A 26886-nucleotide genomic window follows, 5' to 3' on the forward strand; every position below is an offset into this window, starting at 1 on the left:
TTACCCCGAGTCATGTGTCTAGGGACAATCACCGATGCGGCCAGGCGGCGGTGGTGCACGCCTTTAATCCCAGCACTCGGGAGGCTGTGTGTGTGCAGTAACAGTTAGTGAAAAAAGATCATGAATTTGAAGGAGAGCAAGGAGAGGGGTATGTGGAGGGAGGAAAGAAATGTTGTAATTATATTATAATCTCAAAAACTAGTAACTGTGTTTTATAATCAAATTAGTTATAACCATAACTCACTTCTTAAATTTTCATGGTATATTCTTTTAACTTTGTTCTTATTCATCTTTATTTTGGAGTAACCTTGACCTTATCATACAAAGACTAATTTTTTTTAAACCACAAAGCATTTTTCTTTCCTTTAGCCTTCTTTCACCAAAATTATATCTCAAATCTATAATCCTTACATATTCTTTTTTTTCACTTGATAGTTCTTTATTTATCTTTTAATCACCGTTACTATTCTTGAAAAATGTGGAAAATATTTTCTTTTTAATAAGATTGCATTTTATTTATTTTTTATTTAAAATATTTTTTTTCATTTTACGTACCAACCACAGATCCCTCTCTCACACCCTCCTGAATCCCCCCTCCTCCAAAAGGGTAAGGCCTCCCATGGGGAGTCAGCAGAGCCTGGTACATTCAGTTGAGGCAGGACCAAGCCCCTCCCCGCTACATCAAAGCTGAACAAGGCATCCCACCATAGGTAAGGGGCTCCAGAAAGGCAGTGCATACACCAGGGATAAACCCTGATCCCACCACCAGGGGCCCCTCAAACAGACCCAGCTACACAACTGTCTCCTGTATGCAGAGGGCCTAGTCTGGTCCCATGCAGACTCCACAGCTACTGGTCTAAAGTTGAGCTGGGGTAGGAACAGAGAGGGAGAGCAATGAAAAAAGATTACATTTTAAATGAAAACCCCAGAGTGTTCCATCTAAAAGACCACGAAGCATATACATGGTGTCCCAAAGTCACAAAAATACAGGTAAAACCTATGAATAGGTCTGTGTTTTGTTAACAAATTTACATGGACTATTGGAGACGTAGGTCATTATAACAAGCCCCTTGAAACGGCTTTTAATAGAAGGCATCTCCTTCTCACCTGAGCTCATGAGGCATCCACAGCATGAGGAAGTTCTGAGTTTTGCCGTACTGTGACAGCAGAGCCTAGGTGATGGCAGTTATCTAGGATGGAGGCTTCGCCCTGGAGCGTGGACCATTATCCTCTAAGAACTGGTTCCTTTCTCAAGCAATAGTCACCTTTCGATGAACTCACAGACCCAGAATTGAGGCAAGCATCAAGGAGATACCGTCCTGACCAGACCTGTCTATGCGCAGTTCATCTTTTTAAAATTTAAATTCAGAAGCTCCTGTGAACACCTACAAAGAGAAAGATCTGCAACCATTAGACGGCTGAGTTGGTTTCTCACACTGACTATAATATATCCTCCACTGTCTCTCTCAGTTCTGTCTATTTAACTGGCTTATCCAGATAGGAAGCAAAGCTTAAGCAATCAGGCTGTTGGAGCTGAGGCTTTTACATCATGAACCCAAAAGAAATTTGGGATTAACCAAACACTTAAAATTTACATAAGCATTTACTTACAAATTAATTCGGTATCATATAAATGATATAAAAACCTATCTGCATGCAGTTCTATGGAAAGACAGATTTATTTAGATCTATCATTTGTCAGCTATTAAAAAATTATTTTTATCTTTTTTTTAGATTTATTGGTTTTATGTGTATGAGTGTTTTGCTTGCACATATATCTGTGCACCATGTGTGTGTCTGGTGCTCATAGAGGTCACAAGAGGGCACTGGATACCCTGGAACTGGAGTCCCAGGCAAATGTGAGCTGCCATCTGGCAGAGGTACCAGAAACTGAAATAGGTTCCTCCGGAAGAGCGATACGTGCTTTTTGCTGCTCAGCCATCTTTCTAGACCACAGTTGTCAGCTTCACGGGTGGGCTGTTTATCCTATTATGTTTTTTTTGCAGCAATGAACAGCACTAATCTCAAATTTGTACTTTTAAGGGTCTAAAGCAGTAGTTCTCAGCCTGTGGGTCGTGACCCCTTTGGAGGGTCACAGATCAGATGTCCTGCATATCAGGTATTTACGTTACACTTCATAACAGTAGCAAAATTATAGTCATGAAGTAGCAATGAAAATAATGTTATGGTTGGGGGTCACTGCAACATGAGGAACTGTGTTCCTAAGGTCACAGCCTTAGGAAAGGTGAGAAGCACTGGTCTGAAGTAAACTTTTAAAAGCAGGGGGCCTGAGCTGATGGTTGACAAGGCTTCAAGCCAGCTGAGCAAGCACCAATAGGTTGGTTTTCAACATGTCCTTTAGTTTAATTAGAGAAGATCACATCTAGATTTTGAATGTTTGTCAGGATTATATTTCCTGTAAACCTCACTGTGAGAAAGACATTTTAAACAGATCTTTTATGTAAGTATATATTATATATATAGTTTAAAAAATAAATATTTTTTGTTTTTTGTTTTTTGTTTTTCGAGACAGGGTTTCTCTGTGTAGCTTTGGAGCCTGTCCTGGAACTCACTCTGTAGCCCAGGCTGGCCTCGAACTCATAGAGATCTGCCTGCCTCTGCCTTGCGAGTGCTGGGATTAAAGGTGTGCACCACCACCACTGCCTGGCAGTATTATAGTCTTAATAAGCAAATGATATTAAGAGTATTCCTGAAAAATAAAAACATAGCAATTAGTCTAATGAGAGTTTTTAAGACACATCACTTAGAAGTACTTTGGTTAATGTTAGCGTTTTTATGTCCTGAGATTTTTATGTTACCAATGACTTTTAACAAAATTTTAAGTAATAATTTTTTCCTTTGGGACCTATTTTGGAAAGAATTCCTTATCAAAATCTATGCATATAACATTGGCTTCCATAGCATAATAAAATTTTCATCTTGTCATTCCAATGAATGTTTTATATAAACAAATGACAGTTTAAGCTTTCATAATACACTTAATAGACCCAGATACTATTTTGATGGATTTTTAAGAGGTTTAGAGTACTCAAGATGATTAGGTAGCTAATATTTATTGGGCCTTTTAATATATCACTAGAATACTCACATATACATTCATAATTACAATGCGCAATTGCATTTTAACTGGACATGCCAACAATATGTAATAAAAACAAATTATTTCAGTGCACAAAATAAATGAACAATTGAAGAGGCCATAGGTTTTGTTACTTAGTTCTACTTTGGGACACAAAGCCACACATGAAAGTTAACATAGACACATATGACAGCTAAATGAAGTCCAGGTACACCCAGTAAAAACATAACAGCAAAAATGAAGTAGACAGTTCATCTCCGTCTCTTTAAGAGATGAGAAAGGCTTAGTAGCACAATACTCCAAGGAGCTAAAGGTGACATTTGTCACGTGGACTTAAGACAATATTTTTCCTTACATGTTTAGAACTAAATTACCGGAGGAGGGAGATGGGCACCTTTGCCCCCTCTTGCACAGAGTTTCCGGAGCCACGAGGGGAGGAAATTGATGGAACCATCCCTTGTAGGATTGAGTGAGGAAGCACTATTTCTAAACTCAATCTGAGGCCAGCGTAATTCTGATACCTAGACTAGGGCTCAACAGAAAACGAGAAGCCACGTATCTGTAACAAACTGACCTTTGACGAAGCTGGGAAAAACATACTGTGAGGAAGGCATTCTCCTTCATAAATGATATTAGAAAACGGGATATCCATATTCCCAATAATGAAATGAGGTTGTTCTATCTTATCGTATGGGAAACAAGTTCAGATAACATCAGAGAACTTACCTGCCTTTCCGGGTGACTGGGTTCCAGCGTCAGCAGCCATGTCTGGTGCCTCCAGAGGATCCAATGCTTCTGGCTTCTGAGGGGATCCGCGCTCAAGAGGGCATCCTCACCCCTGCCCCCCACATACACATATATGTAGTTAAAAATCGTCTTTGGAAAGGACTTAAATATACACACATCAGAATGTGCTGGCTAGTTTTATGTCAGCTTGACACAAGTTACAGTCATTTGAAGGGAGGAAACCTTAGTTGAGAAAATGCTTCCATAAGATCTGGCTGTAGGCAAGGCTGTAGGCGTTTTCTTAAGTGCTATGAGAGGGCCCAGCCCATTGTGGGTGGTGCCACCCATAGGTTAGTGGTTCTGGGTTCTATAAGAAAGCAGGTTGAGCCAGGCATGATGAGCAAGCCAGTAGGCAGCACCTTTCCATAGCCTTTGCATCAGCTTTTGTTCCAGGATCCTGCCCTGTTTGAGTTCCTGTCCTGACTTCTTTCAGTGATGGATTATGATGTGGAAGTGTAAGCCAAATAAATCCTTTCTTCTCCAACTTACTTTTGGTCATAGTGTTTCATCACAACAGTAGTAGCCCTGACTAAGATACTGAAACCACCCCCCCCAACACACACACACACAAACCTGCCAGAAACAGGGGGAGAAGCTCAGTGATGTTGCTCAGAGGTAGGATTTTTTATTTTTGATGGAATGTCAGAAGTAGTATGCAACATAGTTGTAGAGCACTTGCTTAGCATCAATTGATAAGGCTGGCAATCCTCAACACTACATAAACTGATGTGGTAGTGTGTGCCGTATTCCCAGTACTTGAGAGATAGAGATGGGGGTATTGGAAGTTCAGAATTATCCCTGGCTATATAGGGAGTCCAAAGCCAGCCTGGGCTACATGAAACCCTTTCTCCAAACCAACCAACCAACCACAGCCTTGGAAACAGACCAAATTAATGGGGTTACATGGAACCAAAGAGCTTCTGCATAGGAAACACTCAGCAGAATTAAAAGGCAACCCTATAGAATTTGATCAAGTTTTATAAATTTGCATTTGATAATATATAATGATCACACACACACACACACACACACACACACACACCTCCTTAGCAAATAAGCAAGCCAGAAAAAATGCTTTGTTTCAAATATTGGTTATGTGGCCTTGTTTCCTTGGTAACGTGGTAATGTGTCTGATGAAAGATTCTCACCTGCCTCCGGTTGGGCCAGTGCAGGAGCATCTAGACCAGAGCCAAGCCTGTGAGTTTGGAGATGGGGCAGGAGTGCATGTGGTCCCTGTCTGCCCCTCCGTGAGTTCTGTACCCCTATGTTCTGTGATGGATTTTACCTTCATCCATCCTCCTCTGGTGCAGGACACCTTGAGTGTTTCTGGGGCAGTCAGTCTGGTATGGGGAAGTGCCCTGGTCTGTGCTTCCCTTAGGAGGAAGTCCTTGTCTTCATTCTGAAGGTTAGGTTTTTTGGGGGTACAGCATTATTGCTTGGGAATTCATTTTCTTTCACTACCCATTCTCTCTTGGCCTGCTTGTAATATGTCTGATGAGGAGGCTGGTATTAGCGTGATAGATTCCTTTATATGGTAAGTGACATTTTCTCCTGCCTTTTAAAGAACATTCTCTTTTTTTTTGTTTCATACTTTTGATAGTCTGACTTGACATTTATACCTCAGGAATGTACAATTTAAGAATCCTTTGAACTTGTTGGATCTTGGCAGGGGGGTCTAGCCTTAAGGAATTGTGACACAGTGCAAGCCTGAGGACCCGAGTTTGAGCCCATGTGAAAAGCCAAGTGTGGTGGCGCTTGTAACCTCAGTGCCAGGAAGGCAGGGACGGTGTTGATGAGGGCTTTCGGGCCAGCCTGCCTAGCCTAGTCAGCCAGCCCCAGGTCCCAGTGAGGCTGGGGGGAAAAAAAAAAAAGATGGCCGGCTTCTGAGGGCTGACCTCTGGCCTCCACGTGTGTACATACTCACATCACCCCCTTAATCTTCCTGCCCCAATCTCATGTATTAAGCAAGTTTGTGTTTGTGTGTTTTTTGTTTGGTGTGTAGTTTGTGTTTGTGTGTTTTTTGTTTGGTGTGTGTATGAGTATGTGAGTGTGTGTGTGCGTGTGAGTGCACCAGGCCTCACGATTTTGACCTGTTGAACAAAGCCCGTCTTGGTTCACATCTGATGGTGATCGGAGAGGCGAGAGGATGTGTGTTTTCCTCTTAGCTTTTATAAAGCCGTCGTGCGTCTCTGTTCCACTGCGGTGTGGTGCTTGGCCCCAGGCGCATCGGCAGAAGAGCTGCGGGTTCCCCCCCACACCCGCTTCACTTTCTTGCCTTCTTGTGGCGTGAAAGACACTAAGCATCTCCCTCCAGCCTTCTTGCGGAAGTCATGGCATGCATGAACTTTTGTGAGATCGGATAGTGGGCTCACTGACCTCAAACTCCTTCTTTCTCCAAGCTGGGTAAAAATGGTGAGCTAAGAAATAATAAAGTCCTTCCCCTAAGACACTGTCACGCTCTCTACCAAAAAAAAAAAAGTGGCACATTGTTTTCCATGCAGCGAGTTTTGTTGTTGTTACTGGAGAAAAAGTATTTGATCCAAACACCAGCAGTGACTTGGCTCGTCTCAACCAAAGGTGAGGAGAGCGGCAAGGCCAGCGGAGACCTGGGTGCTTTGTGTGATTTGTAGAGCAGAGCATTGAGTCCAGTGTCGTTGAGAATCTTCCAAATTTCCACAATGAGGGACATATTTAACCACACTGAACCTCAACTTGCTTCAGAGTAGGGTTTTTCTGGATTAGGACCCTTACATTTTCAAGAATTCTCACAGGTCAGTCGTTCACTGGGATTAATTGCAAATGTGTGTTTGTGTATTTAGTTATAACGAGTACCCAAATTATGTGGGAGCAACGTATCCTGGAAAGATGTGTATGGAGCAGTACTCTGCAGGAATCACAATGGTATGTCCTTATCCGATCCGTAAAGAGGGTGCGAGATGTCGTCACTGAAGTGATGGAGGAGTGACCCTTGTTACAGTCTGTTGGCCAGGCCTAGATGCGAACCTAGGACTGTGCAGCTGAGGCAGGACGCTGGGTGGGTAGGGGCCAGTCACTGGGGAGACCCGCTCCAAGAATGAGGCTTTTTACAAACTGTATTTAACTTTTGGAAAGCCAGGATAGTCTTGAAGATTAAGAAGTGGGAGGGATGCATATAGTTTATATAAAAACTCATAATGCCTTTGCAATTAAGACAGAGATAAATATTAGCAATGGAAGAGAATAGAGTTGAAAAATGGGAAATGGACAGAGCTCGACACTGACTGGATGCTTGTGTCAGTACCTTTTCTAAGAGGAACTCCAGGTTGTCACCCATCCAAGGAATCACGTCCATTACTGTGAAGGGGTTGATACAAATGAAAGGGCCCCGACTTGGAAGAGTCCTGTTATCATCATTCAACGGTGTCTTCTCTTTTGCACCCCTTTGTCGCTTTAGTACCCCCAGAACATGACTCTGGAGGCCTTTTCCGTTGTCGTCACCCAGATGCTGGGCCTCAGTCTGGGAATATCATATGATGACCCAGCGAAATGCCACTGCCCAGAAACCGTCTGCATCATGACTCCAACAGCTGTGTAAGTTTTCTAAAAATGTTTGTTAGTTGGTGTTTACTTTGTGTTAAGTGTAGTGCTTCCGTCCAGTCTAAATGAACTATAAGGAGATCAAGCTCATGACAAAATGTGTACCTGCAACTTAAACAGAAGAGCAGTAGAATGTGAGGAATACTATTAACAATTCCAGACAAGGCAGACAAGTTCAATGTGCAATATACAGGTCAAAGAATGTTCCTTAGATATGTATTGTGTGAAATATATCTATTTTTTTCCAGTAAGGATCCTTTAAAATATGTTTGAAGACCATAATGCATGGTCTTTTTTTTTTTTTTTTTTAAAGACAGAGCTTTTGTGTTTACTTTTAGATTAGTTTGATATGGGAAAAAAAAAACCCAACAAACTACCAACCAAACAAGGACTGTCAGCTGGAGGCTTAAATCAAATGTGTGGTACTTGTGTTACTTTGGAAAAAATAGGTTGAACCTTCTGGGATTTGCTTTGCTAGTATTTAAATGGATATTCTTTTACTTAAGAAAAAGACCAATAAGGAAAAAACAAACAAACAAAAAAGGACAAAGCTACCATTGAGTTCATTTTGTGCTGGCTACCTGCTTCTGGGAACAGGGCCTGCCTTGGAGGATGGTTGATACACCCAGTGAGACTCCATTGGAGGAAACCGGTTTTCCCCTTGCCAGGGGGTATCGGTTGCAGATACCGTCTTGGCTAGTGGTGGGACTGTGAGTCCGCTTCCCCCTCCCAGTGCCGGGGTCCCATCTAGCTTGAACCTGCACAGGCCTCGTTTGTGTTAGCGCAGACTCTATGAGTTCATAGAGCGCGAGCACTGCTGTGTCAGGAACACATTGTTTCTTCAGAGTCACCCACCACATCTGGCTCCCGCAATCTTTCTGCCTCCCTTTTCACCTGGCTCCCTGAGCCCCAAGGGGAGGGGTGTGATGGAGACATCCCATTTAGGACGAGTGTTCCAAAGTCTCCCATGCTCCGCACATTATCCAGTTGAGACATGACCTTCTCTATTAATAGCCCTCTTTATTTCCTATGATATATAATGTGATAATAGATAAAATGTAAGTAATAGCCCTATTATTTCTAGGCTTTAATTCAGTTTATGGATGTCTTTGTTAGTTGTATTGGTTTCTCAGGGAAAATGGATAGTTGTCTTTAATGGTTCATCTGCATCTTTCAATGGGTGAGTCAAGGTCCTTTGCATTTAAGGTTCTTATTGACGGGTTTGTTGTTATTGATGATTTTCTTGGATGCTGTTCTAACTGTTTGGTATTAACCACACCTCTTCTGGTATTATTTAGAGGTTTGTTGGGTGGACATGATTGATTCTTTTCTTTTCTTTTTTTTTTTTTTTTTTGGTTTTTCGAGACAGGGTTTCTCTGTGTAAATTTGTGCCTTTCCTGGAACTCACTTGGTAGCCCAGGCTGGCCTTGAACTCACAGAGATCCACCTGGCTCTGCCTCCTGAGTGCTGGGAATTAAAGGCGTGTGCCACCACCGCCTGGCTGATTCTTTTCTGTATCTCCTCTATTTACTTTTTCCTCTTACAAAATTGATCCATTAATTTGTTCTCATGGATGAAACTGTCTTTCTTCTTCCTCTGTGTATAGTAGAAAATTGAGCGTGACTTTTCTTTTTTGAGTAGTGTCTAAATCAAGTCCTTTATCTATTATAAAATCACGTATTTTACTATTGATTTGTACTTATTTTTTTTAAGTAACAAAATGTAGTGAATAAAATCACATGACCTCCCCCAGAATAATTATGAACACTTATTAGGAGCATTTGCTATCATCTATTAAACAATATCACGAAGCTAACGTATGATATGGGGTTTTGCTTTGAGATGCATACAGCTAACGGCCGTATATGAATTCATTTTTAGGCAATCTACAGGTATGAAGGTGTTTAGCAATTGCAGTTTGAGTGACTTTGAACATTTTATATCTAATGTGGGTGCCAAATGCCTTCAGAATAAGCCACAAATGCAAACTAGTCCAAGACCCGTCTGTGGAAATGGAAGAGTGGAGGGAAATGAAATCTGTGATTGTGGCACTGAACAAGTGAGTATGTAATCTAGAGAAATGGATAACAAACTCATTGTCTTAGCCTTTCTTTGTCGGGAATGTTATATGTCTAAACTGAGTACCGCGTGGAGCACTGCTATAATGAATTTCATAACTAGATGTTTGAATTTAATCTGCCATGAATCCAACCCATCATTTTTAGGACATAGCTTTCCCATGGGATTAGCAGCATGATGAAGGAACCAGTCATACACTGTGGACTGAACTTCAGATAATTTTGATCATTTGTGTGTCAGAGAAGTCCTAAAAATACAGTGAATGCACACAGTCCAGAATACAGTGCTTCTGGGTAATGCAGTATCTGCAGTGATAATGCAAATCCCTTTAAATACAATATATACATGGGCATGAATTACTGGTTTGCATATCCCATTAAAAAAAGAGGGGGGGGGGAGATTGTTACTATCTTGTAGAACAAGTCCTCCTTCTTTGTTGTTGTTAAATTACTCTTGAAAATTTTCTTTTTAAAGTCAACTTTACCGGGAGGGGGGTGCTCTCCACAAAATAAAAGGGACCAATTACACAGACAGGATGATGAGCTTGGCAAATGGAAGTGACGATGGCTACAATCACATACAGACCCCATCGTCATTCCTGAGACTTCTCACGCCGCTCCTGGGTTTTCCCCCCTTGTGTCCATCTCCAGGCAGCCCGAGATAGGCCCTGTCAGATCACCTCAGCTGAGCTGGTTGGTGTAATCTAATCTGCTGCTTCTTCCCCTCCACCCCCCTGTGCAGGATTTCTGATATTTTCTCCCATTGTGTCATGCCATGTAGTTTTCATCTTTAATTCGCATACTTCCTCTCTCCTACAAAAACACTCATGTTTATCCCCGGCTTCTCTGATTTGCACACCACTCTCCACAGCTCTCTTCGTTAGTGCCACAGCGTTTTGGTGTTATAACTCGTCTGTATATTTAGTACTCAGGTCGGGTGGTGCCTTTCTGCTTCATTCTTTTTATTTAGAATTTCTTTGGTTTTTATGGTCTACTGTGGCACTATTGATAATTTAGATTTTTTTTTCTACTTCTCTGGAGAATGTCATTGTTAATTTGGTAGGAATGGCAAGCTTTCCCTCAGTTTGGTTAGAGTGAGCATATTTAACTAATTCTTCTAGCTTATGAAAGTAGGATGCCTTTCCATTTTTTTTTTTTTGGTGCCTTAATCACTTTCTTGAGTAGATTTATTCCTGTGTGTTTGTTTGTAAGACTGTGAATGGGATTGCTGTTGTGAGTTCTTCTGCAGGTGTCTTGTTATTTGCATATAAAAAAGCCAATGAATGAAGTTATATCATTTGTAGAAAATGGATGTGACTGGAGATTATCATATGAGGTGAATTAAGCTGGTCTCAGAAAGACAAATACAACACATTTTCTCTCATATGTAGTTCCTATAGTCTATGTAAGTACATAACCATGTCTGTAAATATGACATGGAAGGCAAAGGGAGACCAATGGGAGAAGGGAAGGCCAAGGAAGGGGAAGGGAGTGGATGTGGAAGGGAATATGCTCACTGTACACTGTATGTCTGTGAAAATGCCCTGTGTAACATAGTAATTCATACAATGAATAATCAATCACAAAAATTGAAACATGCTAAAAAGCACTGATTTTATATCTGCATATTTATTTATTGGGTTTTTTTGGGGGGGTAGAGTTCTTTTTGCTTCTTTTCCTAAATGTCCAACCATGTTTTTGTTTTACAAAAATGTGTATTTTGACTTCTTCCTTTCCTGTTTGGAAGTTCTCTCTCTCTTCTCTCTCTCTCTCTCTCTCTCTCTCTCTCTCTCTCTCTCTCTCTCTCTCTCTCTCTCTCTCTCTCTCACTCACTCTGTAGCCCAGGCTGGCCTTGAACTCAAGGAGATCTGCCTGGCTTTGCCTCCTGAGTGCTGGGATTGAAGGCGTGCACCACCGTCACCCGGCTGGAAGCTCTTAATGCGTCTCTTATTTTACTATTCTGACTAAGACTTCAAATATATTTGAATGAAAGTGGTGGGGTGGGCAGAGTTCTGGTTGTTCTAGAGGCATGCCTCAGGGTTTTCCTACTCAGTGTGGTCGAGGCTCTGGCTATTTCTTTTTGAGGAACATGTTTTTCCTATATTGAATTTTTGGTTAATTCTTTTTCATTATGGAGTGTTGTTGAATTTGGGGGGTATTTTGATTGGTATTCCCATTGAATATGTAGCTGCTTTTGGAAGATGGTTATGTCCACAATATTAGTCATACAGCTACATGAACATGGGAGATCTTTCTGTTTCCTGTCTTCCTAAATATCTTTCTTCAGAGGTTTGAAAGTTTTCATTGTCGAGGTCTCATTTGCTTGGGTAGGTTTCTCCCAAGATCTTTTATGTCTTTGAGGCTATTATAAATGGAATTGTGCCCATGAGCTCTTTCTGAGGAGGTTTGGTGGTGGTGGATGGAAAAGCTACTGAGTTCTGTAAGTTAATATCGTATCCTTCCATCTCGTTGAAATTGTTGATTGATTCTAGAAGTTTTCTGGTAGAATTTTCTGATCTCCTATGTATAATATTGTATCATTTGCCAACAGGGATAATTTGATGTCTTCTTTTTCTGTCTGCATCCCATGAGTTCATGTTATTGACTTACTGCATCGGGTAGCGCTTCAAGGACTACACTGAAAGGGAGTGGGGATAATGGAGAACGTGTCTCGTTCCTGATTTCAACGGGGTAGCTTCAAGGTTTTCTCCACTTAGGGCGATGTTGGCTGTGGGTTAGTCATGTGTAGCCTTTATGTTGAGGGATGTTCCCTCTAGTCCCCCTCTCTCTAGGACATTCATCATAAAAGGCAGTTGGATTTATTTTTATCAAAGTCTCTTTCTCCATCTACTGAGTGCATTGATATGATTGATTATATTTACTGACTTACATATGCTGAAGCATGTCTGCATTTTTGGGATAAAGCGAACTTGGTCATAATGGCTGTTCTTGGTATGTGCCTGGTCCGTGTTTGCTAGTATTTTCGCATCTGTGTTCATCAGGGATATTGGTCTGTCTTTTTGATTCTCTCTCTCTCTCTCTCTCTCTCTCTCTCTCTCTCTCTCTCTCTCTCTCTCTCTCTGTGTGTGTGTGTGTGTCTTTACCTGGTTTTGATATTAAAATAATACCGGAATGAGTTTGGAGATACTCCTTATGTTTCTATTTTTTTGAATAATTTAAGGAGTATTGGTTGTAGATCTTTGAAAGTCTGATTGGGTTCTACTGTGGCTCCATCTGGGCCTCGGCCTTTTTTTTTTTTTTTTTTTTTTTTTTAACTTGGCCAGCCGTTTTAATTCCCTCATTTGCTATGGGCCTGTTTAGGTTGTTGATCTTTTAGGGGTAACTTTGGTGATTTGAATGAATGTATAAATGAATTCTCTTCTTTTAGATTTTCCAACTTGACAGAATACAGGTTTTTCAAGTATTTCCTTATAATACCCCGAATTTCTTCGTAGTGTTTCCCTATTCATTTATGATAATGCCGATTTGGATCCTCTTTTCCTTTCTTTTGGCTAGGTCGGCCAAGCATTTGTCAGTCTTCTTTGTCATCTCAAAGAGCCAGCTTCCAGATCCATCGATTCCGCGTATCGTTTTTGTCTATGCTTCATTCGTTTCTGCTGCCCGCTTTATTATTTCTTATCATCTACTGGTTTGTGTTGTTGTTTGTTTTTTTTTTTTTTACTCCTCAGACTTTGAATTGCACCATGAAGCTATTTCTCTCCCCCACCACGCCCCCTCCCCCCACCCCCACATCTTCTCTTAGGTCATTCCCACCTCCCCCCGCCCCTGCCACTCAATTTCATGTTCTCTCACAAAGCAAAAAGGGAAAAAACCAAGTCATACAAACCAAGAAGACAAAAAGTACCAAAACAAACTAAAAAGCACACACACACACACACACCCCAAACAAACAAACAAACCCCCCCAACAAACAAACCACCGAGTCCATATCATGTTGGACAACTACTCCTGGAGTGTGGTTGATACATTTAGTGATATTCCATAAGAGAAAACTGGTTTTATCAACTTACCAATTACACATTATATTAACTACAGATATCTTCTTAGTTAGGGTTGGGGCTTCGTGTCCGCGTCTCCTTTTCAATGCTGGGATTTTGTCCCATTTGAACCTGTGCAGGTCCTGTGCATGCTGTCACAGTCTCTGTGAGTCCATGTGTGTATCTGCCTTGTTGTGTCTTCATGGAGTTATCCACCACCTCAAGCTCTTACAATCTTTCTGACTCCCCTTCTGTATATATCTCAGAATCTTGAGAAGAGGATAAAGAAACATCTGTTTTAGGGATGAATGCCCCAAAGTCTCTTATTGTCTGTATATTGTCCAGCTGCAGCTGCAGGTCTCTGTTTAATTGCCATCCACTGCAAAAAGAAACTCCTCTGATGCATGCTGAGTGAGGCACTGATCTATGGGTATAGAAATGCCGTTAGAAGTCATCTTATTGCTATGTACCTTAAGCAGAATTATCACAACAGATAGTCCCTTGTGGCCCATGACCTATTTAGTCTCTAGCATCTGGTATGGGTCCCATCCCATAGCGTGGACCATAATCCCATCAAAATGTGGATGGTTACTCTTTTAATATTTGTGCCATTTCTGCGCCAGTATACCGGGCTGGCACGTGGCTGTCGTAGGTCACAGGGTTTGTAGCTGATGATAGCTTTCAGAGCACCTTCCAGCGTTAGGAATGATTGTCGTAGGGATGAAACTTCTAGTTGAGCCCAAGCTCAGTTTCTCCATCTCCAATGATGTAAGTGTTGTCTTCAGCAAGAGGGCCTTACCACTAGGTGGTGGACAGCAGCCAACAGCCTGGGCAACAACCTGGGATGTTTGGGGGATTCCATGGGACCACTTTGGCCAATGACTCAGTAAGATGTAACTCATTCCTACTAAGGGTGAGTTTACGTAGTGGCATAAGATGTCTGGTTGGTGGGGCACTGCCTTTCCTATTACATGGTGACTCCATTTAAATTCCTTTCATATATGTATCTATTTAGAACACTTCTACAGTAGTAGGTTTCCATATGGTTTTTCAGAAGGCCTTTCCTGTTATTTGTCTTTCCTCATATTCCCTCCTTTACCCTTAGCTCTAAAGCATGTCTAGTTGGGGCTTTGTCTCCTCCACTATTTGATGATTCTGCTTAGATTTGTTTCAGATATGTATGTGTTTTTTTTTTTTTTTTTTTTTTTTTTGGTTTTTTCGAGACAGGGTTTCTCTGTGTAGCTTTGCGCCTTTTCCTGGATCTCACTCTGTAGACCAGGCTGGCCTCGAACTCACAGAGATCCGCCTGCCTCTGCCTCCCGAGTGCTGGGATTAAAGGCGTGCGCCACCACCGCCCGGCAAGATATGTATGTGTTTTAAGAAACCTCTATTGTAGTAGGTTTCCATATGACCCCTCAAATGGTCCTTAGTGTTAGCTGTCCTTCCCCATGTTTCCTTACTTACTTCAATGTTGCATCCCCCTCCCCATTTAATCCTTGTCTTTGTTAGTGTTATTGCTGCACAGAGACACCACAACCACCCTAACTCTTTTTTTTTTTTTTTTTTTTTTTTTTTTTGGTGCCTGTCCTGGATCTCATTCTGTAGACCAGGCTGGCCTTGAACTCACAGAGATCTGCCTGGCTCTGCTTCTCGAGTGCTGGTATTAAAGATGCGTGCTACCAGCCATTGCAACTTTTATAAAAGAACGATTAATTGGGGCTGGCTTACAGTTTCAGAGGTTTAGTCCATAGTCCTCATGGCAGGAAACATAGCGGCGCATGCAGGCAGACATGGTGCTGGGGAAGGAGCTGAGAGTCCTATATCTTGATCCACAGGTAGTAGTAAATAAACTTACTTGAGCTTTGGAGACCTCAAAGCCCATCCCCTAGTGACATACCTCCTCCAATAAGGCCACACCTCCTAATATTGCCGTTCCCTATGAGCCTATGGGGGCCATTTTCTTTCAAACCACCACAATCCTCCTCTTCCAATCTCCCCATTTCTCTCTAACTATATATTCCATTTCCCTTTCCTTGGGAGATCATTCCCTCCCTGTGTTGTCCCTTTCTCTATACCTAACCTCTATGATTATTCGGATACTAGCCTGCTTATTGAATGCTTAAAAGATAATATCTGCATACGAGAGTAAACATATATTTGTCATTTTGAGTCTGTGTTACTTCACTTAGGATGATTTTTTTTTTTAGTTCCATCCACTTACCTGCAAACTTCATGATTTTGATTTTTTAATAGTAGCATTTCACTGTGTAAACACACCACATTTCCTGATATATTCATCTGTGGATGGACATATAGGCTGTTTATATTTTCTAACTATTAGGAATAGAGCAGCAATGAACATCACTGAGCAAATGCCTCTGTAGTATGCCCAAGAGTAACGTAGCTGGATCTTTAGATAAATATACTCCTAGCTTCCTGAAAAACTGCCACACCGATTTCCATAGTGGCTATACAAATTTGCACTCCCACCAGCAATGGATGAGTGTGCCCCTTACCCCACATCCTTGCCAGCATGAGCTGTCATCTGTTTTGATTTCGGCTGTTCTGACTGGTGTAAGATGAAATCTCAAAGTATCTTTGATCTGCATTTCCCTGATGGCTAAGGGTGTCAAACATTTCTTTTAAGTGCTTCTCAGCCTTTTGTGTTTCATCTTTTGAAAGCTCTGTTTAGAACTATATGCTATTCTTCAATTGGGTTATGTGTTTTCTTAATGTTTAGTTTTTGGAGTTCTTTTTAAGTTTTAGATATCAGCCCTCTATTGAATGTGCAGTTATTAACCCCCCCCCCCCGCCCATTCTGTTACCTGCCACTTTGTCCAAAGGATGGTGTCTTTTGGCATACAGAAGCTTTTCAGTTTCATGAAGTCCTATTTATTAATTCTTGTCCTTAGCATCTGCTCTGTGTCCTATTTGGAAAGTCTTTTTGGTGCCAACGAGTTCAAGACTATTCTCTGCTTTCTCTTCTGTCAGATTCAGTGTATCTGGCCTTGTGTTGAGGTCTTTGGTCCATTTGGAGTTGAGTTTTGTGCAGGGTGATAAATGTGGCTCTATTTGCATTCTTATGCATGCAGCCAAGCAGTTTGACCTGGTGTTGGTGATGCCTTTTTTTTTTTTCCAGTTTTATCCATGGTCTCTCCAGGTCTTTCATCAGGAAGGGATTTTTGATTTTGTCAAAGGCCTTTCTGCATCTAATGAGATGATCATGTGATTTTTGTCTTTCAGTCTGTCTGTGAGGTGGATTAAGTTTATTGATTTATGTATGTTGAACAATTCCTGCATCTCTGGGATGAAGCCAACTTGATCATGGTAAATAATATTTTTGATGTGTTCTTGAATTCTGCTTACAAGTATTTTGTTGGGAAATTTTGTGTCTATTTTAATGTGTGGTATTGGTATATATCTTTCTTCTCTTTTGAGTCTTTGTATGGTTTAGACATGAGGGTAATAGTAGCTTATAAAAAATCCTTCAGTTTCTATTTTGCACAATACTTTGAGGAGTGTTGGCATTAGATCTTCCTTGAAGGTCTGGTAGAATTCTGTGCTAAATCTATCTGGTCCTGTGTTTTTTGGTTGGGAGATTTTTAATTACTGATTCTATTTTACTAGGGGTTTGGTGTTTGCTTACATTGCTCATTCCATCTTGATTTAACCTTGGGAGGTTATATATATCAAAGAATGCATCCATTTCTTTTAGGTTTTTCAGTTTGATGGAATATATATATTTAAAGTATGTCTTCCTTATGGTGCTCTGAATTTCCTTGGTGTCTATTGTAATGTTTCCATTTTCATCCTTGTTTGATTTTATTAGTTGGGATCATCTCTCTCCATGTTTTTGTTAATTTGGGTAAAGGTTTGTCAATTTTGTTGATTTTCACAAAGAGCCAACGTTAGGTTTCCTTATTCTTTATATTGGTTTCTATTTCACCCTGAGTTTATTTCTTCCCATTCACTTTTTTGGCTCTTATTTATTCTTGTTTTTCTAGAACCTTCTATTGTGTTGTTTAGTTAATATGCATTCTCGCTGGTTATTTTTGGTGTAGGCTGTTATCACTATGAACTTGCCTCTTAGAACTGCCTTCACTATATCCCAAGGTGGAAGAGTTTGTGTTTTCATTTTTAGTTTTCTTCTTGATAGCTGACTTGGTGTAATTTCATTCAGTAGTGAGTTGTTCAGCTTCCATGAGTTTGCATATTTTCTGCTATTTCTCTTGTTCTTGATAGCCAGCTCTAACTCATGGCTGTCGGATAGGATACGAGGTGTTATTTTAATTGATCCGTATCTGTTCCTACTTGCTTTTTGACCTAATATGTAGTCAGTTTTGGAAAACGTTCCATGGGCTGCTGAGAAGCAAATATATTCTTTAGTGTTTACATGGATTATTCTATAGAAGCCTGTTAGGTCCATTTCATTCATGACATCATTTAATTCCAGCATTTCTCTCTTTTTGTTATTTCAATGACCTTCCTCTTGGTGAGAGAGGGATACTGAAGACTCTTATTTTCAATGTTTCAGGGTCAATATATGATCTTAGTTGTTAGTAGTGTTTCTTTTATGAAATTTGATGCCCTGCTGTTTGGTGCCTAAATGATCAGAATTGTAACATCCTTTTGGGTGGATCTTTCCTTTAATAAGCATGTGATGTCCTTCCCTGTCTCTTCTGATTAATTTTGGTTTGCAGGCTGTTCTGTCAGATATTAAAATATCTATGACTGCTTGCTCCTTGGTTCCATTTACATGGAATATATATATATATTTTTGGCTTTTTGAAACAGGGTTTCTCTGTGTAGCTTTGGAGCCTTTCCTAGAACTCACTCTGTAGCCCAGGCTGGCCTCAAACTCACAGAGATCTGCTTGCCTCTGCCTCCCAAGTGCTGGAATTAAAGGTGTGCACCACCACCACCCGGCTTCATGGAATATTTTTTTCCATCTCCATGGCACTTATCTAAGTTAAGATGATATCTTGTAGACTAAAGATTTTGTTTCTTAATACATTCACCTAGTCTATGTTTTTCAATTAGAAATTTGAAGTCATTAATACTTATAGTGATTATTGAAATGTGTTATAGATTGCAGTCATTTTTTTTCAGATTTGTGTTCTTAGTTGTGATTTGTATTTCATTAACTTAGAGCTTTGTTTTCTTTCTAGAGTCTCTTGGGTATTTGCTTATTTCCCTCTTCATATATGATGTTCAGTATTCTGTTCTTTGTTTGTTTGGCAATTTAAGACTGTTTTGTATCCTTAAAAGTCTTTTTTCCTCCTTTAACTATTACAGATAGTTTTTCTGGGTACAGTAGATCGTCAGTCATGGTCTTTGAGAATTTGGCCCCTTCTGGCTTTCAGTTTTCATTGAGAAATATTCTGATAGGTTTTCCTCTATATGTGACTTTTTTTTTTCTCCTTTGCAGCTTTCAATAGTTTTTCTTTGTTCTAGATATTTAGTGTTTTAATTTTGCTATGCTGTGGGGTGTTTTTTTTCCCTGGTCTTATCAAGTTGGGGTTCTGTGTGCTTTTTATATCTATATGGATATGTCCTTCCTTAGTGTGAGGAGTTTTTCTTCTTTGATCTTGTTAATGATCTCATCCTTGCTATTGGCCGTTCTTCTCTCTCACCCATGACTGTGATGTGAAGGTTTGCTTTTCTCATAGAGTCTGCATGCTACTGCATGTTCCTTCCCTATGTTTGTTTAATCTTTTCATACTCACAATTCTGTCTAGATCCTCTATGAGTCCCGCCTTCTCCTCGATTCATTTTACTTGTAAGACCATTTCCTGAATTTTCTAATTGGGACACTAAGTTTTTCAATTCCTCTTCATTTCTACATGCGTTCTCTTCAATATTTCTTTTTTTAATTTAAGAATTTTTTAATTCACTTTGCATACCAACCATAGATACCCCTCTCATCCCTCCTCCCTCTCCCCCTAGCTTTTCCTTTCAACGCACCTCTCCATCCCATCCTCCAAAAAGGTAAGGGCTCCCATGGGGAGTTAGCAAAGCCTGGCACCTTCAGTTGAGGCAGGACCAAGCCCCTCCCGCCTGCATCAAGACTGAGCAAGGCATCCCACTATAGGTCATGGGCTCCAGGAAGCCAGCTCATGCATCAGGGATAGATCCTGATCCTACTGCCAGGGGCCCCTCAAACAGACCAAGCTACACAACTGTCTCCTGTATGCAGAGGGCCTAGTCTAGTCCCATGCAGGTTCCACAGCTGTCAGTCTAAAGTTCATGAGTTCCTATGAGCTTGGTTCAGTTGTCTTTGTAGATTTTCCCCATCATGATCTTGAATCCCCTTGCTCATATAATCCTTCCTTCTCTTCGACTGGACTCTCAGCGCTTGGCTTGGTGCTTGGCTGTGGATCTCTGCATCTGCTTCTATCAGTTACTGGATAAAGGCTCTATGATGACAGTTAGGGTATTTACCAATCTGATCACTGGGGTAGGCCAGTTCAGGCACACTCTCTACTATGGCTAGTAGTCTAAGTTGGGGTCATCCTTGTGAATTCTTTGGAATTTCTCTAGCACTAGGTTTCTCCCTAACCCCACAATATCTCACCCTATCAAGACATCTCTTTTATTGCTCTCTCTCCCCGAGTTTGACCATCCTGTTCTCTCACGTTCTCATCTCTCCTACCCTCCCCTCCATTGCCCCCGCCTTGCCCCCAGTTTACTCATGGAGATTTCCTCTGTTTCCCCTTCCCAACATGATCCATGCATCCCTCTTAGGGCGCTCCTTGTTAGCTAGCTCCTCTGGAGCTGTGGGTTGTAATGTGGTTATCCTTTGCTTTACATCTAGTATCCACTTATGAGTGAGTACATACCATGTTTGTTTTTCTGAGTCTGGGTTACCTCACCCAGGGTGATATTTTCTAGTTCCATCCATTTGCCTGCAAATTTCATGATGTCATTGTTTTTTTAACTGCTGGGCAGTACTCCATTGTGTATATGTACCATATTTTCTTTATCCATTCTTTAGTTGAGGGGCATCTAGGTTGTTTCCAGGTTCTGGCTATTATGAATAATGCCACTATGAACATAGTTGAGCAACTGTCCTTGTGGTATCCTTGGGGATATTCCCAAGAGTGGTATTATTGGGTCTTGAGGTAGATTGATTCCTAATTTTCTGAGAAGTTGCCATATTGATTTCCAAAGTGGCTGTACAAGTTTGCACTCCCACCAACATTGAAGGAGTGTTCCCATTGCTCCACATCCTCTCCATCATTAGCTGTCATCAGTGTTTTTGATCTTAGCTATTCTGACAGGTGTAAGATGGCATCTCAGAGTCATTTTGTGTTGCATTTCCCTGATGACTAAGGATGTTCTTTTGAGGTCTGTGAAAAATTGTGTTGGGATTTTGATGGGGATTGCATTGAATCTGTAGATTGCTTTTGGTAAGATTGCCATTTTTATTATGTTGGCTCTACCTATCCATGAGCATGGGAGATCTTTCCATTTCTGATATCTTCTCCAATTTCTTTCTTCAAAGACTTAAAGTTCTTGTCTTACAGGTCTTTCACATGCTTTGTTAGAGTTACCCCATGGTATTTTATATTATTTGTGGCTATTATAAAGGGTGATGTTTCTCTGATTTCTTTCTCAGCCCACTTATCATTTGTATATAGGAGGACTACTGATTTTTTTTGAGTTAATTTTATATCCTGCCACATTACTGAAGGTGTTTATCAGTTGTAGGAGTTCTCCAGTAAGATTTTTTTGGGTCACTTATGTATTCTATCATATCATCTGCAAATAGCGAAAGTTTGACATCTTTCCTTCCAATTTGTATCCCCTTGATCTCCTTTTGTTGTTTTATTGCTCTAGCCAGGACTTTGAATACTATTTTGAATAGATATGGAGAGAGTGGACAGCCTTGTCTTGTTCCTGATTGTAGTGGCATTGCTTTGGGTTTCTCTCCATTTAATTTGATGTTGGCTGTTGGCTTGCTGTAAATTGCCTTTACTATATTTAGGTATGTTCCTTGTATTCCTGATCTCTCCAAGACCTTTATCTTGAAGGGGTGTTGGATTTTGTCGAAGGCTTTTTCAGCATCTAATGAAAGGATCATGTGTTTTTTTCTTTCAGTTTGTTTATATGATAGACTACATTGACAGATTTTCATATGTTGAACCATCCCTGCATCTCTGGGATGAAGCCTACTTGATCATGGTGGATGATTTTCTTTGGTGTGTTCTTGGATTCAATTTTACTGTACTGAGTATTTTTGCATCAATGTTCGTGAAGGATATTGGTCTGTAATTTTCTTTCTTTGTTGCATCTTTGTGTGGTTTGGGTATCAGGGTAACTGTAGCCTCATAAAAAGAGTTTGGCAATGTTCTTTCTGTTTCTATTGTGTAGAACAATTTGAGGAGTATTGATATTAGCTCTTCTTTGAAGTTCTGGTAGAATTCTGCATTGAAATCATCTGGCCCTGGGCTTTTTTGTTGGGAGACTTTTAATGACTGTTTCTATTTCATTAGGGTTTATTGGTCTATTTAAATACTTTATCTTATCTTGATTTAACTTTGGTATGTGGTACCTATCCAGAAAATTGTCCATTTCTTTTAGATTTTCCAATTTTGTGGAGTGCAGGTTTTTGAAATATGACCTGATGATTCTCTGGATATCCTTGTTGTCTATTGTTCTGTCTCCCTTTCATTTCTGATTTTGTTAATTTGGATGTTCTCTCCTTGCCTTTTGGTTACTTTGTAAAAGGGTTTGTCTATCTTGTTGATTTTCCCAAAGAACCAACTCTTTGTTTCATTGATTCTTTGTATTGTTCTTTTTGTTTCTATTTTATTGATTTCAGCCCTCAATATGATTATTTCCTGGCATCTGTCCCTCCTGGGTGAATTTGCTTCTCTTTGTTCTAGAGCTTTCAGGTGTGCTGTTAAGTCAATAGTGTGAGATTTCTCCAACTTCTTTATGTAGGTATCTAGTGCTATGAAGTTTCCTCTTAGTACTGCTTTCATAGTGTCCCATAAGTTTGGGTATGTTGTAATTCATTTTCATTGAATTCTGGGAAGTCTTTAATTTCTTTCTTTATTTCTTCCTTGACCCATTGGTGTCTCAGTTGAGCATTATTCAGTGTCCATGAGTTTGTAGGCTTTCTGTAAATTGAATTGTTGTTAAATTCTAACTTTAAGCCATGATGATCTAATAAAATACAGGAGGTTATTCCAATTTATTTTGTATCTGTTGAGATTTGCTTTGTGACTGAGTATATGGTCAGTTTTAGAGAATGTTCCATGAGGTGCTGAGAAGAAGGTATTCTTTTGTGTTTGGGTGAAATGTTCTATAGATGTCTGTTAAGTCCATTTGAGCCATAACACCTGTTAATTCCCTTATTTCTCTGTTTAGTTTCTGTCTGGCAGACCTGTCCATTGGTGAGAGTGGGGTGTTGAAGTCTCCCACTATTTAGTGTGGGGTTTGATGTGTGATTTAAGCATTTAAGCTTTAGTAATATTTCTTTCTTTCTTTCTTTTTTTTTTTAACAAATGTGGGTGCCCTTGTATTTGGGGCATAAATGTTCAGAATTGAGACTTCATCTTGAGGGATTTTTCCTGTGATGAATATGTAATATCCTTCTTGATCTCTTTTGAGTAATTTTAGTTTTGAAGTCTATTTTGTTAGGTATGAGGATAGCTATACCAGCTTGCTTCTTAGGTCCATTTGACTGGAAAATCTTTTCCCAACCTTTTACTCTGAGGTAGTGTCTGTCTTTGAAGTTGAGGTGTGTTTCTTGCATGCAGCAGAAGGATGGATCCTGTTTACATATCCATTCTGTTAGCTTGTGTCTTTTTATAGGTGAATTGAGTCCACTGATATTAAGTGATATTAATAACCAGTGATTATTAATTCCTGTTATTTTTTGGTGGTTGTGTGTGTATGTTTCCCTTCTTTGGGATTTGTTGGTGTGGGATTACCTATTGCCTGTTTTCATGGCTTCATCCAACTTCCTTAGGTTGAATTTTTCCTTGTAGTGCTTTCTGTAGTGCTGAATTTGTGGATAGGTATTGTTTAAATTTGGTTTTGTCATGGAATATCTTGTTTACTCCATCTATGGTGATTAAAAGTTTAGCTGGGCATCGTAGTCTGGGCTGGTATCTGTGGTCTCTTTGTGTTTGTATAACATCTGTCCAGGACCTTCTGACTTTCAGAGTCTCCATTGAGAAGTTGGGTGTTATTCTGATGGTTCTACCTTTGTAAGTTACTTGGCTTTTTTCCTTTGCAGTTCTTAACATTCTTTCTCTATTCTCTGTGTTTAGTGGTTTGATTATTATATGTGAGGGGACTTTTTTTTTTGATCTAGTCTAGTTAGTGTTCTGTAAGCTTCTTGTATCTTCATAAGCATTTTCTTCTTTAGGATGGGAAAGTTATCTTCTGTAATTTTGTTGAATATATTTTCTGTGCCTTTGAATTGGTATTCTTTTCCTTCTTCTATCCCTATTATTCTTAGGTCTTTTGTGATGTTCCAGATTTCCCAGCTGTTTTGTGCTGTGACTTTGTTGGCTTTAATGTTTTCTTTGACTGATGAATCTATTTCCTCTATTGTATCTTCAATGCCAGAGAATCTCTCTTCTATTTCTTGCATTCTGTTGGTTATGCTTGCATCTGTAGTTCCTGTTCGTTTACTCAGATTTTCCATTTCCAGCATTTCCTCAGTTTGTGTTTTCTTTATTGTCTTGATTTCAGTTTTCAAGTCTTGAACTGTTTCCTTCACCTGTTTGATTGCTTTTTCTTGGCTTTCTTTGAGGGATTTATTGATTTCTTCCAATTTTTTGTTTGTTTTTTTTCCCTCAATTTCTTGAAGGGAATTTTTCATTTCCTCTTTAAAGGCCTCTATTATCTTCATAAAGTTATTTTTAAGGTTATTTTCTTCTACTTCATCTGCATTGGGATGTACAGGTCTTGTTGTAGAACTGCTAGGTTCTGGTGGTGCCATATTGCTCTTTAGATTGTTGAATGTGTTCTTGCACTGGCATCTACTCATCTATCTCTTCCTCCAATTAGTGCAAGTGGTATCTGTGTCTCAGGGAATCCTTCTTGGTCCAATTAGGCCTGGCAGTCTTTGTCTCAGGGTCTCGGGCGATTGGGTAGGTTTCAGGGATGGAGTGGGACTTATAGATTGCAGGATCCAATTGGGGGGGGGGTGCAAAGGCCTGCCCACATGAGTCTTGTCTGCTGGCCTGCAACTGGGGCTGCAGTAGTGAGGTTGGGGGAGCATGGGTTGTGCTTTGAGGCCTAGGGCCTAGAGACTGGGATGACCAGCTGGGAGAACAGTCTCTCACTGATTGGTCCAATTGGAGCTGGCAGAGTCTGTGTCTCAGGGAGGAGCTGTGGTCTCAGGGGGATGGATGGGTCTAGGGGATAGAGTGGGGCTTGTAGATTACAATGGGGAGTGGTGGTAGGCTGGCCTGCCTGCAGAAGTCTTGCCTGCTGACCTGAAACTGGGGCCGCAATGGGTGGGGGTAGACTTTTCTGTCTCCTTATTGAATTCAACGTTCAAATTCTGAGTTACCTTAATTTCATTCAGCTATGTATTTGTATTTTCTTGGGCATCACTCAGGGTTTCTTGTTATCCCCTTGGAGTTCAGTGAAGTGATTGTTCATGTCTACTTTAAAATTTTAAATTATTTGATAAGGTATATGATTCTCTTAATTTCTGTGTCCCGTGGTTCATCTAGGTCGTTCTTTTTTTTTTTTTTTTTTTTTTTTTTAAAGATTTATTTATTTATTATGTATACAGTGTTCTGCATGCATGTGTCCTTCCGGGCCAGAAGAGGGCACCAGATCTAATTACAGGTGGTTTTGAGCCACCATGTGGCTGCTGGGAATTGAACTCAGGACCTTTGGAAGAGCAGTCAGTGCTCTTAACCACTGAGCCATCTCTCCAGCCCAATCTAGGTCGTTCTTATCGATACCACTTTTAAGGACTACTGGGTATGTTGGGAGCTGTTTTGGCTATTCATGTCGTTTTTGTTTTTGTGGTTTGACCTGGGCATGTCAACTTCTTTCTATGGTTGTCTTTCTGATGTGATAATCAGGCTATCCTTAGAGTAGTCCAATACAGGAACTACATGATCTGAGCTAGACCAGGTAAAGCTGGTGGATAAGTCAACTGGACCAGGCAAAATCTACTCTGAAACCATAGGTCTGGAAGTGGGCCCGTGAGTGCTAAGATGACCATGGAAAGAGGGAAGGATGGGAGAAGGAAGAAGTGTGGCAACATTCAAAGGTAGCTGCTTTTGAACAAAGCAGGTAAAAAGGCCACCTGAGAAGACCCAGGCCTATGCAGCTGGAGATGGCCACATGCAAGGGGGAAACAGAGGCAGCGTAGGGGGAATGGGAAAGGAAAGAAGCCTGGCAAAGGGGATTACAAAGAAAGAGGGTTTGCATCCTGTGGGTCTGGAACTAGCTTCAAGAGTTGAAGATGGCAGTGGGTTAGGGGGACTATCTTGTCTTTTTAAGTCATCGTGATCACCATGGTCTTTTCTGGAAAACACCTCCCATTCATTTCTTTGGTTTTCTTCTGTAGTGATTTGTGGTTCTTCTTTTCCCTGTTGTATCTAATTTCTGTAAAAAGTTATTTCCTGCATTTTTTCTATGGCTTCTAATTGGATTGGGAGGGACAGTAGGTATCAGTTACTCTACTAAGACTCCATTAAGCCTTGTGTTTATGGATGCTAATATCTGTGCACGCTGCCATTGTTAATATCTCCTAGGTCATGGCTCTCGATCAAGTCTTGGTCACTGTTGTGTATCTTCCTTTGCAGCAATGTGGTCCTGATAGCTGTTGTGAACCGACAACTTGTGTTCTGAAACAAGGCAATCTTTGTGACAGCATGTCTCCCTCACAAACCTGCTGCCAAGACTGTAACGTAAGATTTAAGTCTAGTTACATTCTATAAGCACACGCTGAATTATACAGAGGATGCATTGACTTATGACTACAGATTTATATGAAAACAAAGTACCTTTCTTTTTTTGTTTTTTTGAGACAGGGTTTCTCTGTGTAGCAAAGTACCTTTTAAGTAAAGAAAAAGATAATTGAGGATTCAATTTCTCACTTTGTGATGTTTTCTTCAACGTTACAGTCTCTGTCTACTATCACTACTTTAATAACTTGGAGTGGCCCCTGTTTTTTTTTTTTTTTTTTTTTTTTTTTTTTTTTTTGTGTGTGTGTGTGTGTGTGTGTGTGTCACTTTCTCTGTTTGACCCATACTTTGCTTTAGCTCATTCTGTAACCCTGATTGTTCTTGCATTTACAATACTTCTGCCTCAGTCTCCCCAAACCCTGGGATTACAAGACTGTACTACCAGGGCCAGCTAA

The 26886-nt window shown here is 40.4% G+C and overlaps 1 protein-coding gene across 3 annotated transcripts in view; it reads left to right on the forward strand.

Annotated features, from left to right (window-relative positions):
* Positions 1-26886, forward strand: part of Adam32 (ADAM metallopeptidase domain 32) — a 94978-nt gene that overhangs the window by 41660 nt on the left and 26432 nt on the right. For all 3 annotated transcript variants that reach the window (XM_006982962.4, XM_076553805.1, XM_076553806.1), the window contains exons 10-13: positions 6706-6787; positions 7320-7456; positions 9344-9521; positions 26330-26434. In XM_006982962.4, the coding sequence (XP_006983024.1) occupies positions 6706-6787; positions 7320-7456; positions 9344-9521; positions 26330-26434 (502 nt within the window). The remainder of the gene's footprint in view (positions 1-6705; positions 6788-7319; positions 7457-9343; positions 9522-26329; positions 26435-26886) is intronic.

The sequence above is a fragment of the Peromyscus maniculatus genome, chromosome 17, assembly GCF_049852395.1.
Source record: "Peromyscus maniculatus bairdii isolate BWxNUB_F1_BW_parent chromosome 17, HU_Pman_BW_mat_3.1, whole genome shotgun sequence".
Taxonomy (NCBI): Eukaryota; Metazoa; Chordata; class Mammalia; order Rodentia; family Cricetidae; genus Peromyscus; species Peromyscus maniculatus.